At 43.6% G+C, this 16,800-nt stretch overlaps 1 protein-coding gene across 5 annotated transcripts in view; it reads left to right on the top strand.

The window, feature by feature from the left end:
* HDAC7 (histone deacetylase 7) overlaps positions 1-16,800 on the top strand; it is a 243,983-nt gene that overhangs the window by 138,169 nt on the left and 89,014 nt on the right. For 3 of the 5 annotated variants that reach the window (XR_012715106.1, XM_075265792.1, XM_075265791.1), the window contains exon 1: positions 14,757-15,249. The exons of 1 other annotated variant lie outside the window; for it this stretch is intronic. Coding sequence is in view for 2 of the 4 variants with exons in the window: in XM_075265792.1 (XP_075121893.1) it covers positions 15,126-15,249 (124 nt within the window). In the remaining 2 variants the exon portion in view is untranslated. Of the gene's footprint in view, positions 1-14,756; positions 15,250-16,800 lie in introns of those variants that run through there. One more of the 5 variants, XM_075265795.1, reaches the window with a different exon arrangement.

The raw sequence follows: 16,800 nt of genomic DNA, 5'->3' as shown, positions 1-16,800 counted from the left end.
GCAAACATATACATGAATACGGGGTTCGTAGGAATACTATAACTCCTGATCTACACCTATCTAATGCATGGGCAACCATGGAGTCATGTCTACAGGATCTACAGTAAATATAAGACTGGGTGTGTTCAATTGACAGGCACATTTATAAGGTTATGGTATTGTCATGTTTGGGTTCTTCTTTAGCCCCCTAGCTGATGGAAACCTTACCCCACTGTGACACTAGATGTTACAGGACATGGTACTGGGGTTGTTATAGCCAAAATATTGACTATATCCTGGGTCAATCAGTCAGTCCAAATTAAATGAGCATGTTTGTGCACAAATCGCTAATAATGAGACAGACACAGAGTTCCGTATCAAACCAGCCATGCTCTTCGCCCATCTCAGCATCACTGACTCTTTATTGAAAGTACACACACTTAAGAGACAAAGAAAGGAGGGGTTACTGCCCCCTTTGGCATTCCTGAATTGTCCATCTCCCATTGGCTCCAAACTTCAATGTCCAGCCAGACACCTCCTTGCTCCAGTCTGTGGAATTCTGTTACTGGGTGTGTCAATGAGCAACCAAGCTCCATCTTGGTTTTAAGATCCTTTGTCTCAGATCCATGCAACCTCATTAAGGAAAAATTAGTATTTCCAAAACACATCATACATATAAAGTATATGAAACTTGATTCATGTTCTCAGACTTGACAGGGTCATAAGCATGTTCATGAATTTTGCCGAATATTTTTGTGCGACATTTTGAATATTTCGCTTGGGTGTTGAAGACTAAATTGTTCCTGCTCCGAACATTGGGTAGTCAGTTGTTGTATGTAGCCGCCTGTTGTGTTTTCCTTTCATATGACAGGTAGTTGTCACTGGGCTTAGAGCCATATCTTATATAACTTGGCTCCGGGGTCAGTACAATATAACAGGAATTTGTTGGTAAAGCCAGGTCTGTCAAACCAGATTTTGAGAGCAGAAATGTCAGCACCTCTCTTCTTCATAAAAGCAAATATTGCTTTATATTAAAATCACACTGACATACTTCGGATACTTGGTCTTTAATATTAGCTGGATTACTTTGGATCAAAACTAGGTTTTGCCATTTGGGTTTTTGCGTAGTAAGGTTTCTACATTACTTCTTTTTTCCTGTAATACCAAATGTGGGTCAATACCATCCGATAGGTTTGTATGTGGCTCCCAAGTTTCCAATATATACAAGGCTATGGCTATTATAGGAGGTCATGTGTGAGTGTATGGAGAATTGACCTTTCATGGATTTTGGCACATGCGGTTTTATATACCGCTGGAAAGCTGACAGTGCACTGAATTCAGCGCACTGTCGGCTTTCCCGATCTGTGCCCTGGGTGAAGAGCTAGCGGTACCGGTACCGTAGCTCTTCACAGTGAGAAGGGCGTTCCTGATAGTCTGTCAGGAACGTCCTTCTTCACAGCAGCGCCTATAGCGCTGTACAGTGTGAGCGGGGAGGAACGGCTCCCCCAGTACTCATCTATCAGGAGAGGAGGAGGCGTTCAGTATAAGCAGTTATTTATTGCTCATATGGGAATGCCTTAAGATGATGAAGATGTCACATTGTTTCCATTTGCTTCAGTAGGTGCTAGATGTGTGTAGTTAGAGTAAACAGCTTTTGGGATTACCCCTTGCTGAGCTCCCCTCTCTTTCAGGAAGCCTATTTTTAGATAACAGCACAATAAACATACATTTCTGTCACACTCTTAGAGATTGTAAATAAGAGATTAATATGTTCACTGATACACAAAGTGCCCAGTAACAGACGTGGTCATGTAATCCAGACTCTGAAACACAGGAAGTGGCACCCGTGACGGTTTGATGGCATAAGAGCGGTCGTAATGTACTATAGGTAGAACTGTAAGTCCCACACAGAAACAGGAAGTGGTAAAGCCGGAACCTGAAGTCTTACAGGGAGATTTCACCTCCATATTTATGGGTATATCCAATGGACAGATGGAGATCCCACCACTGTGACTTGGATCTATCTTGAGAACATGGCCCCCTCTGTGCCCACAAGTGAGTGAAGAGGGGTCACACCATTCACTTGCACAGGATTTATGGAAATAGCTGAGTAGGCAGGTTTGATTATTTCCATAACCCCTATACAACTGATCAGAGTCACACTCACATGTGCGGTCCCTCACCATTCACTTGTAGGAACAGACAGGGTCATGTTTTCAAGTCAGGGTTGCAACCAGAAGTGTAACATAAAGCTCTTGGGCCCCATAACAAATTCCATACCAGGCCCAACAACTATATTGTGTTTTTTATAGTAGCAGTCTCCTCATATTGGGAAGACACCTTGTGCACCATGAGAGCGAATGGGACTTTTTTACTCTTCCATCAAAAAAACTGACATGTTCTACCTTTGTCTGTTCTGATGGATGCAAAAACAGACATGTGAACCTTCTCACAGATTTGTATGTGTTTTAGAACAGCTGTGTAACACGTCTTTTTTCCATAAAAAATGGAATGGTCATGTGCATAATACTCCCGGGCCCAGGTGCAACTATGTCCTCTGCACCCGCCTTAAGTTACACCCTTGTCCACATCTATCAGGTGTTAATATAGCTATAGAAACAGAAGGGTGACGGCAGAAAAAGAACACATGGTCCATCTATATTATTCCCATTTTATCTTAGAATACAGAGGTGTGTATCCCAGGCATGCTTACATTCACTTACTGTAGATTTGCCAGCCAAGTTTGTTCCAAGCCTCATCTACTCCTTCAGTAATAAATACCAAGAGGGGGAGACCCTTTTAGGCTGGGACCCACGTGGCATAAACACTGTAGTGTTTTACAGTCAGTGGATGTGAGTCCATAGAATGCCATTTACACATTACAGAAAAATACACGCAGCAGAAACGCTGCGATTCCCAAAACCATTGCGGTTTTGGAAATCACAGCATGTCAATTATACCTACAGAAATGTCAGCGGTTTTCCTATACGTATAATTGAAGCTTCACTCACATGTCCATATCCGCCAATGTGTGAGGTCCATGCATCCCACCCTACTCCTTTGTGCTGTTCTTTGTGGATTCACTTTTCACATATGTGAAATGCAGATTAACTTTTTTTTTTCTTTAATTTTCTCTGCATACCATAGATGTCCAAATAACCATACATGTCCGAATAAACATATTGAAATGAATGGTTACATATGGCGCCTGTGAAGGCCCCATGCACACGACTGAGTGTGCCATCCCAGAGGGCTTCTAATGTTTTGTTCTGTTCGGAAGGTTATAGAGCAGGTGTTATCCTACAGAAGCTCCTACTGAAATCACTGTCATCCGAGCGACATCCAAGTGCATCCCTCTATAAAACTGCATGGGCTCCCCCCGGCCTGTACACTTGTCACGTCACGTGATTACATTGCTATTGAGACATGACTAGAACTGGTCTATGCTGCCCTGCACACTGCAATGTACTTCTACTTGGCTACTTGGGAAAAGGGTTGTAGACAATAATGTTTTTCTTAATTGAGGAACTAGAAGAATTTCATAACAGATTGGGATGTGTAATCTTGCCAGGAGCTACAAGCATTTTTTACTTTAAAATAGAAGCGAGGAGCACATTTCACAAAGAACCGCAATATATTTATATGCAGAAAAGGGAACTAGCTTTTGATAGCAGCGATGAGGGAACAAGTGATTTCAAAGCTTTTCCTGAAAAACCAACTGTCATGAGATATTTTTGTAACAATAAAGATTTCGCTGCAGTTTTTTATGTTGCGTGAGAAAAATGTACTGTTGCCTCTATCTCTGTAGACATTTATATACAATACTAGAGCATTGTTACATACTAGGGGAAGGAGCTCCAGCAGTATACCATGCATTGTACACGGTTTGATGGAGAGTTATTGGCACATATACTCGTATATGGACATACAATTGCATGTCTATGAAGGATCAGTTTAGGTGGACACTATACAAAGGGTTCTACACAACACAATTGGTAAATGTGGTGTCCTTATAGCCTCAGTGGTGTATAAAGACAGACATCTTACAGCTCGGATGCTGTTGCCTACTTGATCATGACATTAAAGGGATCCTATCATTGGATACCCTTTTTTTCTGACTAACACGTAGGAATAGCCTTAAGAATGGCTATTCTTCTCCTGGGTTTCAATCTTCTAGGCATGTGCAGAAGAAAATGGCTGCTTACACCAGCTTACTGTATAAGTGGCCATTTTCTTGTGGACGCCGGTATGCGCAGTTGGCTCCGCCAGAGGCCCAATGGCAAAGCCGACTGCGCATGCCTAGAAGATTGAAACGCAGGATGGAAGAAGATGCAGGGAGAGGCCGTTGCAGAAGGAAATGGAGGTGGCGCTGGAGAGTTCTCTTGCAGCATTGGGAACATCCACAGTGCTGTTTGAGCGCTGGGGCCTGCCCCCAGTGCTGCGAGAGAACTCATTTGCATACAGAAGAAAACCGGGATTTCTCCCGAATGGCAGCGCAGAGAAGACATCTAAAGGTAGGAGAAGAATAGCCTTTCTTAAGGCTATTCCTAAGTGTTAGTCAGAAAAAAGGGTATCCAATGATAGGATCCCTTTAAGTTCACAGAATCTATGTACAGAGGTATAGGACAAAGAAAGGCAGAAGATTATGATTTCATTACATCTATGCAGAGGATTTGGTGATCTGCACCATATAAAAACAGAGCGCCGGGACTACTGCTAGAAAGATATAGCTTAGGTCAGAATTATAGATCTATTTAGAAAGAAATGGCTTTCAAGGGTGGACATTCATGGACCACTATGTTTTAGTATTCCTATAGACGTGAACAAAAGAATCACTGCTCAGAAATGTCTTCTCCACCTCATTCATTTTATTGCTCCTTTTGTAGAATATGGAATAAATTTATTAACAATAATATATTATTGTTTCAGTGCCCAAAATCTGTTACCAGGTCAAGAAGAGAAATCACTTTTCTACGATCTTTTCTTACGGGATTTATATATTTCAGGCATGATAAAGTATAGGAACATAAAACCATCCATATGTTGCTCAAAATACTGAAACTTCAATGCTTTAATTCCCTTGATCTGTAATAGGTTAAATACGCCTGTTTTGTATCTATACATTCCCAGTGACGTCTTCCTATACTATACAATGTCAGGTATGCAGAATGGCTGATAGCACAAACAATTTCTAAGAATCTAAAAACATTCATTACATTGTAACGCAAGACTCAATGTAAAAGATCAAATGTGAAAACAGTCTCAGAGGACCTATCAGCGCTTGACATGTCTGTTTTAGCAAATACAGTAACTCCCTACATAAATAATACAACAATACTGGGACATCTTTCCTAGAACTCTGTGTGGTGTCATCCCTCTATTATTCCTCCTGGAAATGTATGTTGCTATTCATTTAGACAATGGGTTATGACTAGAGATGAGCGAGTAGTACTCAATTGAGTAGGTATTCGATAGAATACTACGGTATTCGAAAAACTCATACTCATTCGACTACTACTCCTATTCGCAGTAAAGATTCGATTCAGAATACAGTGTATAGCATAAGGCAAATCAACGCTGGTTCTGCAGCAGGCTCTTCTTTGCTAGTCGGGAGAGCTGTCAGCTTGCAGTTATGCGGGAGCTGACTTTTTCTCATAGTAATGCATTGACCAGCGTTGATTGGCCGAATGCTATGCAGTGTACAGCATTCGGCCAATCAACACTGGTTCTGTCGGCGGTTCGTCTGTGAGGAGGCGGAGTGTAAGATCGGGCCACAATGGAGACTGCTGTGGTCCGATCTTAGACTCCACCTCCTCACAGACGAGCCTCCGGCAGAACCAGCGTTGATTGGCTGAATGCTGTACAATGGCCAATCAACGCTGGTTAATGCATTCCTATGAGAAAACATCAGCTCCCGCATAACGCAAGCTGCCAGCTCTCCTGACTAGCAAAGAAGAGCCTGCTGCAGAACCAACGTTGATTGGCCGAATGCCATACACTGTATAGCATTCGGCCAATCAATGCTGGTTCTGCAGGATGAGTAAGTTCACATTAGCGCTTGCCTCCTGTCCGGAAGGAGTCCGCAGGAGGAACCCCCTCCCCGAACGGAATATCAGCGCAACTGCAAGCACTGTGCAGTTAAAGCGCACGGACCCGTTATAGTCTATAGGGTTCGTGCGCTTTAAAGAGGACCTTTCATGCATTTGGGCACAGGCAGTTCTATATACTGCTGGAAAGCTGTCAGCGTGCTGAATTCAGCGCACTGTCGGCTTTCCCGATCTGTGCCCCGGGTAAAGCACTATCGGTAACGGTACTGTAGCTCTTTACAGTCAGAAGGGTGTTTCTGACAGTTAGCCAGGGACGCCCTTCTCCACAGCAGCGCCTATCGCGCTGTACAGTGTGAGCGGGGAGGAACACCCCCTCCCCTCCTGATAATACTCGCCTTCCTCCCCGCTCACACTGTACAGCACGATAGGCACTGCTGTGGAGAAGGACGTTTCTGACAGACTGTCTGAAACGCCCTTCTGACTGTAAAGAGCTACGGTACCGGTACCGATAGGTCTTTACCCGGGCACAGATCGGGAAAGCCGACAGTGCGCTGAATTCAGCGCACTGTTGGCTTTCCAGCAATATATAGAACTGCCATTTCAGCACACAGTACACAGGCGGTCATAAAACAGCATGCAAGAATGACCACCATGCATTCTATGGTGATCTATCTTTGTTTCAGCAAGAAGTCAGGGGGTGGCTATGCTATTATGGATGCTACGTATAAGCCATAAGAACAGGATTGTGATAATACAGGGCACATACTACACTCTTGGTCAAAATAAGAGAAAAATAGTTCCCACCCTTACAGTAATGATATGACAGCATTTGTGTGGCGTAAGAAGACGTGTAATCTACGCCTGGGGACATGCAACACCCTGTCTAGTTTCATATGGCCATTTTTAAGCACGCGGCCATCAGCCACAAGCAGCAAAGTCTGTTCTTATTCTCTCATAGACTTCTGGAATCTGGAAGCCGTGACAAAGATGGGCAGGCATCTGCAGCAGGAAAGGGATTTGTAGGGGCTATTGCTTGCGGTAACATTACACAGAGATCTTTGCGGCCCAATTTCTCTCAGGGGAATTGTGCAAGAACTCTGAAGTCAGCCTTGAGATATTACAAGCTTCACAACGTTACATGCAGACACAAAGCCACGGTTCAGGACAATACCTTCCCATAGGCAAAAGGAGTTCTAACGAAAATGATGGTTGCACAATATGTATATATATATCATTTACATAAACATAGATATACATGTTGTGTTCCTTTATTAGTACATCACATTAATCACTGATAATGTTTCAGCCTTTATTCCAGAGGTGAAGGCTTCAGAACTTACATCTCCCAACACTCCCATGTAACCTCATTTCTGCAGAAGCTTTCTATGGTGACTTGAGCTCACAGGAAGAAGTGGGCACCGTCCCATTCAGGATAGAAGAGGCCTAGCAGGGAAAACTCTGGTTCCCTCAGGTTAGGATAGTATCCCTGACCCCTATTATAGGACCACAATGATCCACATGAGGACAAATACATTTAAGGCTAAGACCCCACGTAGCATCTCGCAACAAAAGTGCTGCAGGAAACAGCGTGGCAGCAATGCATCACGGTTTTTTCCTGCAGTGCTTTTCACAGAAAGTTTGCAGAAGTTTCCTCTCAGGACTTTTTACTTCAATAATACCAATGGGGAAACCGCTAGTAGGTATAATTGACATGCTGTGATTTCCAAAACCACAATGGTGTCTGTTGCATGTATTTTACCGCAGTGTGTGGATGGGATTCGCTAGAATCCAGTTGCATACCTGAAAGTGTGACTACAGTATCCGATATCCGATGTCCTTTCCCATATCACTGTTTCAATATCCTGCTGAGTCCCAGGGTGACGGAGACAACATGAGACACATTCCTGCTGTCACTGCCTACTTGTAGTTTTCAACACTTCATTCTACTACACTGTTCACACTTCTTTTATAATTAACACTTAAATTGTGACCAATTAGTGCATTTATCCCAATGTATGAATAAAAATGTAAAAAAAAAAAAAAAAGTAAGGTTTTCAGGTGACAATTACCAATGGCTGCCACTACAGTGCCTACATGAGTAAAGATTGAAACGATGGGTGACAACCTCTATGAATATTTTAAGCTACAGTATTGGTAGTTGTCATCCTGCATCTATGGTTTAGGGTAAGAAAATGTTTGTCAATTTACGATTTGACCCTTAAAGATTTTGCACAGCCATGACTGACCTTCACGCTTGTCAATACGGATTAAAATGCAATAAGTGAAAAAGACCTGAGTTTAGTGTCTGTTGATGAAGCCATAAAACAGTCCGATGGCCGTGAGTTTGGTGATGCACATCTGTCCCAGTCAGGAAGGATTTTCCAAGAACGTGGACACATGAATCCAGGAGTGGTTTTATTAGACTCTGCACCTGTCATACTTATTCTTGTCACAAAAAGGTACCTAGAACTGGTAGAAGATGTTACATCAGGGCCATCTAAAATCTTTAATGTATGGCCTGATTTAGGCTTGTCATACACATTATATAGTTCTTGCTTGTTTGGCCAACAGCTATTCCTCTCCACCCCTCTATACACATGCATTTTCAGCTTATCAAATATTCACTGCGCTTAACCCCTTGGTGTTCGGCCGCTTACACGCATTCCTATGGGAGCGAGGTATTCGATCGAATACTATTCGCTCATCTCTAGTAATGAAGATTGGGACAGGGATTGACAATGTCTGTAAAACGCTGCAAAATATGATGGCACAATATGAGAAAGCAAAATAAATAAGTCGAGACAAGATGAAGTAAACCAAGTCGACCTGCTGCCCTGTAGTGAAAAAGAAGTGTCACAGCCAGTAAGTAACTATTGGAGATGTATCACATTTGGATATTTCCATATAGGGTACACCAACATGATCTGGTGGATATAGGATTTTTAAAACTGACGTTCAGCCATTTATATGAATGTCTGAAGATAAGATATACTTTATAGCCTTGGTGAAATCTCTCCCCTTGAGTCCAAGTATTTCCTCCAGTTCCTTACAGAATACACTGCAGGAGTCTTGTTTTACACATCAAAATTGTTTCAGTATGAGTGAATAAGTGAAGAAAACGGAAAAGTGTGCGGGTAATATTAAAGGAATCTGTTTGTTTTCTATCTTTGCCAAATAGAAGTGGGAATGGATGACACATCCAAGGCAAGTCTTGCAGGACGTAGACATACTAGACGCTATGTGCAGCCTGCGACATGATTACAAATTTGGCTAAAAATATGGACTCTCGCATTGTAGACACCCATGAGTCAGCCGGGACTGCGCTGCCGTTCTACACAGTACCAGGTGTTGTATGATTAACCAGAGATTGTTGACTGCGCACATTTCAAGGTGACAACTTGTCAAGCCAAGAAGAATGTTGTTGTCCAAAACTCCTGTACGTGTAGCCATGGATCCTGACATGAGAGCAGACCCTGTGTTTAGTCATTTAATATCTACCCACATTACATTTTTTTCCAGTAAACCATAACCAGAAATGCTTTGTCTTTTTGTATATAGCTGTGTTTTTAGGACTGCACTGTACTGTACTAAAACATACACAATTTGTTGTCAACACTAGGGGGATGTTTTGCATGTATTTTTTTCAGATTTGATTGTCCCCAGCCCCCCATATGAACAATGAGCAGTGATAGGCTGGATTTTTATCGAGCCTTGGAGTTTTGTAGATACATAAAGACACTTGAAAAAACAAATCCATTTTTTTAATGCATGTTTTCAATTATAAACACACTAGCCTCTGCCCGCAACTTCGCCTACGTGTTGTTGGCGTCAACGATGCGCCAATATTCAGCAAACTGCTGCTGTCGATGGTTTGCCTTCTCCGGCATTTTGGCTGCTCTTAAGTTGTCCTGCTGCTGAACTAGTTCCTCATGCCGTGCCGTGTGATTGTTCCGGCGTCTCAGCAGCTCGCTGGGATGCCATATAATGAGCATGTTGGCGTTGATGATCCGCCTGCTCTGGCGTTTCGGCAGCTGTCAAGCTGACCTGTCACTAAACTCGTTCCTTGCACTGTGCCCGTGATTGTTCTGGCATCTCAGTAGCTCGCTGGGATGTCATATAATGAGCGTGTTGTTGGCATTGATGATCCGCCTGCTCCGGCGTTTCGGAAGCTGTCAAGCTGGCCTGCCGTTGAACTTGTTCCTCATGGTGTACCTGTGATTGTTCCGGCATCTCAGCAACTCGCTGGGGTGCCATATAATGAGCGTGTTGTTGGTGCCGATGATCCCTGTCAGCTCCACTTGAGAAGAACTCTTTGACTTCTGGCTTCCTTCATAGCTCTCGTTGTTTTAGAGTTCTGAAACAAATGAGATTTTCTTTTTCCTGGCATGTTTAAAAGTAGCAAACTGCTAATTTGGATTAAGGGCCCGTTCACATGGGCACAGAGGGGGTGGATTATGGCGCAGAATCCACGGCATCGTCCACCCCCTCACAATGGTGGACTATGGCGACCGCTAGCGCTTTTTTTCCGCTAGCCGCAACATGCGAGCTGCCCTTTCTCAGGCAGAATCCGCGGCTGAATCTCATTCATTTGGGCCCATGCCTTACCGGAGTGACGCGACTGTTGGAATTCACGGCAGGCGGATTTTGGCCATATTCTGGCGCGGCTTCACGCGTCACAATAGGGGCCAAAATCCGCCCGTACTCGCCCAGTGTGAACTAAGCCTAAAGGTGTTTTCCCATTAGGTGTGTCAGCACTGCCTGGAGCAGATCAGATAATATGCAAATGCATGTACAGAATGGACTAAGGGTTAGCTGAGTGTTTACATAGAGAGATAACAGACCTGGCTTTATCAGAACCTGAGATAAGCTGCTGCCAGAGCAGTTTAATATAGTATGTGAACATAAATTCATAACAGTCGTGAAGCCATGTCATTTACCGGAATAAAAAGTATCCTATTTGTTAATCGAGGTTACAAACTATCTGTGTGCCCAATTTCATCCAAATCGATTAAGCCATTTTTGTGTAATTGAGGAACAAACATACAAACACACAAACTTTCGCATTTATAATAGTAGGATAAACAACCAAAGCAACTACACAGAATGAGAAATATAGAGAGGGCTAAGCTGGTCATTGTGTGAATAAAAACTGAAACAAAATCCCAGCTTTAGGCCTCATGCGCAGTCTTCAGGTGGAAATGGCACATCTAATAGAGGGATTGGTATCTGTGTGTCATATGTCATCCGTGGTTTTCATGGACCCATACAATCAAATGAAGTGATATGAGGACTTAGGCTAAAGCTTCTCAAGTGGCAAATTTTGAATGTTTGGTGAAAACCTACCGAAAGTAAGGTTCACCCCTTGAAGCCGATGGTCAATTAAACTTGATCACCACCAAAAGGAAATAACTAACTTGGTGATCCCTTTAAGGCAGTAATAATAAATCTGTCCAGCTAAGGTCAGAGACAATAAGTCCTCCATTTGACCCACAGCTTCTGCATTCCCATACTGTAAAAGTGTCTCTAGACCATCCAACAAAGTCAGACTGGTCTTATGAAATCCAGTCCTATGGTATATGACGCACTGACGCACAGAAGTCATCTGAGGATTCCCAACCTGTTACATAACATAACATGAACAATCTCTCTGTAAATGGGTTTTCCAACTTCAGGCAACAAGTAGTTTCCTTTTTGGTGAGTTTACAATGGTATGTTGGTGTGAAAATGACTAGATAGCGCTTTGCCAATACAGAAGAATCACTGAAATGCTAATGTGTGACTACTGCTGTGTTATATTCCAATAATACACTCGGGGAACTTCAAAGGATTTCCCATTTTTGCACAAATGACAATGCATTGGACATTCCAGTACACTCCTGAAAGTTTTCAATATCTCTAACTACAGTCCATGAATAGAGGAATTAAAAGGGGTTTTATGGGCTGGGGCTGTTTTTGGTACATGATGTACTAGCAGAATAGGTGATCAGTAGGATCCCGCACAGATCAGAGGTACCTTTAGGTTAAGTTCACACATAGTGAAATGCGACTTCAAAAACTTTGTGGCAAAAACAAAGGAAAAGCACAAAAGAAAACGCAGCTTTTCCACTCGTTTTTCATCTTTGCCTCCATCCATATAAGTCCTATGGGGACGAGGCAGCGTTTTCGTAGATCTAGTCACATGATCAGAAGCAGCTCTCTGACCCCTCGTTCGCTCCGGCCCCTCCCACCTTACAAATAATAAACCTATTAGAGTGGAAACCCGAACATTAGTGTGAACCTAGGGTAAGCTGTAACATTAGGGCGTACACTCTAGCCTCATGATTGCTGGCCAAGCACAGTGCCATAGTGGCTGAACTTGGTATTACAGCTAAACCCCATTCATATGACTAGGACTGGGGTCTTGAAAATCCCAAAGAATTGATATATACAGTAAAGTATATTAGAGTAATATAATCAATCTTATTTTAATATCATGGAAGTGTAAAGGTATGTCAGATCATGTCAGTATCGGACTGGAGAATGAATGCTGGAATCTGATTGGTTACTCCAGGGGACTCCTGCCTGAGGTCGCTTATGTTCATCTTCTACAGGGATAGGATAGGACGATCATACGCGCCATGTTGTAGAGACCAGGCAGGTCAGGCTGCGGGTGTATGCTTATAGGAAGAGGTTTATCAGCTCAGTGATAAAAGAAAGCAAAGGTTATGTTATTTATGTAGCTTTTGTTCAATATGGGAAAAGAATGAAGAATGTAGCTATAAAAAACACATATACAAACACACATATACATAGGGGACATGGTCTGCAGAGCTGGTTCAGCCAGATCCAGTTAACCCTTGCCCATGTTGCAGTAAACTGGTAAGCTATGTTGTTATGTCATTGCACTCAAACCGTACAGTAAACCCCTTATACAATGTGCTTAGGAACAGTTAACCCTTTCCACAATCAACCACTGAGGCCCGGTTCACATTTGCGTTCGGTATTCCGTTCAGGGAGTCCACTTGGATACCCCCCGAATGTAAACCTATACGCATTAAAAAGCTGCTGGCAAAGGAAAAAAAAAAAAGCTGCAGAAATGTAGCATGTTAATTTTTGCTGCGGAATCGCAGGCATATTTTCATAGAAATTGCTGCATTTTTAGCTGCAATTCTGCAACGTAGGGCCTTAGCCTGAAAAAGTTTTTTTCTTGCCTAGGCCCCACTTTGCGGAAATGCAGCGTTTTACTGAATCAGCAGAGTGAATGAGATTCTGGCTAATCCCATCTTCACATTGCAAAAAAACCTCTGTGGCAAAGATGCATTGTCAAAAGTGTCAATTTTATCTTTGGAAATGCAAAGGTTTTCCCTATAGATTTAGGGTAAGGTCCCATGTAACGTGTGCAGCCAAAAAGCACTGGCGGTGGAAACGCACCACGTTTATTTTCACTGCACGTTTCACGGAAAGTCCACAGAGGTTTCCGCTATGGACTTTCTGTCCCTATTATACCTATAAGGAAAATGCAGGCGCTTCTGTAAATATAATTGACATGTTGCAAATTTAAAAATCAAAATGATTTTAGAAAATCGCAGTGTGTTCGCTGTGCATATTTCTCCACAGTGTGTGGGATTTTCTAGAACCCCATGCAGTATGCAGGTACTATAAAACAGTCAATGGCGACATTTACACTATGTAGTGCCCGAGCCTTAGGGCCCATGTTATGGAAACGCACTGGCAAAAGCCAAAACGTTTTAGAGTCCCTGCAAATCCCATCCACACCCTTTGGAAAAAATATGCAGTTTTAGAAATCGTAGCATGTCAATTAGGGCGGGTTCACTCCAGCGCCCGATCTCCGCTTTGTGGGTTTCCATCTTTTGCCGACAGGAGACAGAAACCCAGCATTCAGTGTCCGCCCGTGAGTGGCCATGAGCGTCTTCTGCTCTCCACGGCGAAACCAGTTTTTTTTAACCTGCATGTCTGACTTTGTGTCCGGTTAAAAAAAAACGAAGACGAAGACCAGAAGACGTTCACGGGCGGACACTTTGCAAAACCCATTCAAATGAATGCGTTTGAAAACTGCCTGCCGCTTTCCGTCTCCGGTCCAGTTTCTCGGGCAGGAAACGGAAACCTGCAAAGCGGAGTCTGGGAGCAGGTGTGAACCCGCCCTTATACCTACAAAAACGCTGGTAGGTATAATGGCAGTGGAAAGTTTGCAGAGGAGCGCGGATTTCGCTTTGGCCGCTAAGTGGGGCTTGAGGCTTAATAAGGGGATTAAAACCTCAGGCAAAAAATGTACCAAAATCCCAACAAAAAACATTGTGGAAAAATTGCGCGTTTTACCTGCTGTTGTGTAAGGTGGGGCCTTAGCCTGAGAGTTTTGATGCTTTTACAGAGGAAACACATTCCTTTAAAAACTATAAAATGAAAAACTTCACCCCAAACACCATCCCCCTCCGCATGCTGTCTTTATAGTTCACGCAGCAGCCTGCTCCCCTTAACCCCTTCAGGAAGGAGACATGTGCGTGCAGTACTTGTGTGTGCGGCAGATGGCGCTGCTGTGAGTAGTCGTGTAGTAGTAGTTGTGCAGCCGCCGCGCGCTGATTGGCCCCCGCCTCAGCCAACCCCGGAGCCCCCGGCCAGACAATGCTCGCTTCTTTTGTGTATGTGCAGTGGAGCTGGCTTATGATATTAGGTCTATTTTTGGCCGGGCTCCTCCTCCTGCTGATCTATTTCTGTCAGTCTGAGCTCGGGGCAGTGGTGTAACCATGCTGTGTGCACACCCAGAGCCTGCTGCCTGCACAGCCATTCACAGCCGGGGCAGGTGAGTGCCAGGACCGGCCACTTGTCAGCGGAGACAGCAGCCCAGTCTTCATCCTCCTCCTCCTCCTCGTCTGGACTCTGCTCCTCGGATGGCATGTAGTAAACTTTCAGCCCCCCTGCCTGCTGCTGCTGCTGACATCTAGGACCCTGACGTGAGCTGAAGTTGGATTGGCCTCTTGTTGCACTTGGCACCTCTATCTGTGCCCTCCACCCTGTATGGCTGAGTATTAGGGGATCTCCCGGGCACCCTGCACTCACTCCCAGGACAGGGGACCCGCTGCCATCCCTTCACCACTCGCCTCCATGCCTGGATTACATCAAATGTTAAACACCATTTACGAGGCTGATTCCGCTTCTTCCACAGATGGCATCAGAAGGGGCGAACCAGGAGTAAGGTTCGGGCATAAGCCTGGTGCCAGCGGAGCAGGTAGGTGCATTTATGCCATTGCATTAGTTTTACTTAGTTTAGATGACTTTCCAGCTGCAGAGGAACTACAAGGCTCAGCAAGATCTTATAACTTCCATGTGCCCACATCAGCTGGGTGTAATATCATTACCCTTACTATAAGCTCCCTATAGCTGCAGACTTCTTACCCCTAGACCTTGTGAGGGTGAACTCCATGCCCTGGCTTTGTTTTGTAACTACGTCCACACCCTGTATGTTACCTACTTCCATCTCATGTTGTACTGCAATACCAGGTGTGACAATGATTCATAAGTGACACTAAGTCTGTGCTATTCTCAGCCCTTGCACAATGGCCTGGCCTATGACCCACACAGCTTGCCCCAAGGTAACTGAAACAGGAGCAGGATGGACCCATGACCTTTGGAAATCTTGTTCTTCCTGTCCCACAAAGGCTACTGGCCTGCATATGGTCTGCAATAACTAAATAATGTCACACCTCTGAGCTTATACCCTTGAAATGACAGATCACCTTGACCGGCACAATAGCCGAACTTCAGGTGCTGGGGTGATATTACCTTCTATCATCCTGTGTAAACAATATAGTGAGTCTTATTATGGTGTTATACATTGTATCACATTGTAACGGTAGACGTGTAATGAATAAATAATAATATTACTTATCTTATTACAGTATTACATTGCAATGGATTATCAGCACATACATAATGGAAACGTTGTAACATTGGGGGTAGCTACAATATATTTGGAATTCACAGAAAGTGAAAGCACAGGCTCAGGGCAGCCTCAGGGTAGCATACAGCTGCCCCTATACATTGAAGTTGGGGCTACCAATACGATACTGTCAGCTAGAAGTTGTCCCCCTCCCCCCACCTTACTGTATGTTGGTCAGTCATGCATGGTTTTTGTCTAAGGAAGTTTGATTGTAAGTATCTATTGAAAACCTAAAACCGCCATGTTTACGTCATAATGATCAACCAAGATGGCCTTTCCAGAGTAAGAGTCTAATGGTAGAATTATGGAGAGATTGGGACTAAAGCAGGCGATGGTATAAGGGTGCATGCACACTACGTAACGCCGGGCGTGTATGAGAGCCGTACACGCCGGCATTACAGCAGACTGCCGAACACTTCCCATTCACTTCAATGGGAGCGCTCGTAACAGCGGCGTTTACGAGCGCTCCCATTGAAGTGAATGGGAAGTGTTCGGCAGCCCTGCTGTAACGCCGGCGTGTACGGCTCTCATACACGCCCGGCGTTACGTAGTGTGCATGCACCCTAAGATAGCAAAAAAGCATTTCTTAAAGGGAAAGTATGGACTTTTTTTTTTTTTTTTAAATCTAGTGATATGACTTTTTTTTCTATATATATATATATATATATATATATATATATATATATATATATATATAATTTATTTTTAACTCTATTTTCTGTACTTGATTATGGGGCGACCATCTTGCCTGAGCTTCTCCTCTTGTAACAGCATTTAGTGATATTTTTTACAGCTACCTATGGCCAAAGGTAGCAATAGTGTGGAGATGGCTCATTGAGG

This window comes from Leptodactylus fuscus, chromosome 2 (genome assembly GCF_031893055.1).
Source record: "Leptodactylus fuscus isolate aLepFus1 chromosome 2, aLepFus1.hap2, whole genome shotgun sequence".
Lineage (NCBI taxonomy): Eukaryota > Metazoa > Chordata > Amphibia > Anura > Leptodactylidae > Leptodactylus > Leptodactylus fuscus.
This window is presented reverse-complemented; position numbering and strand designations above follow the sequence as displayed.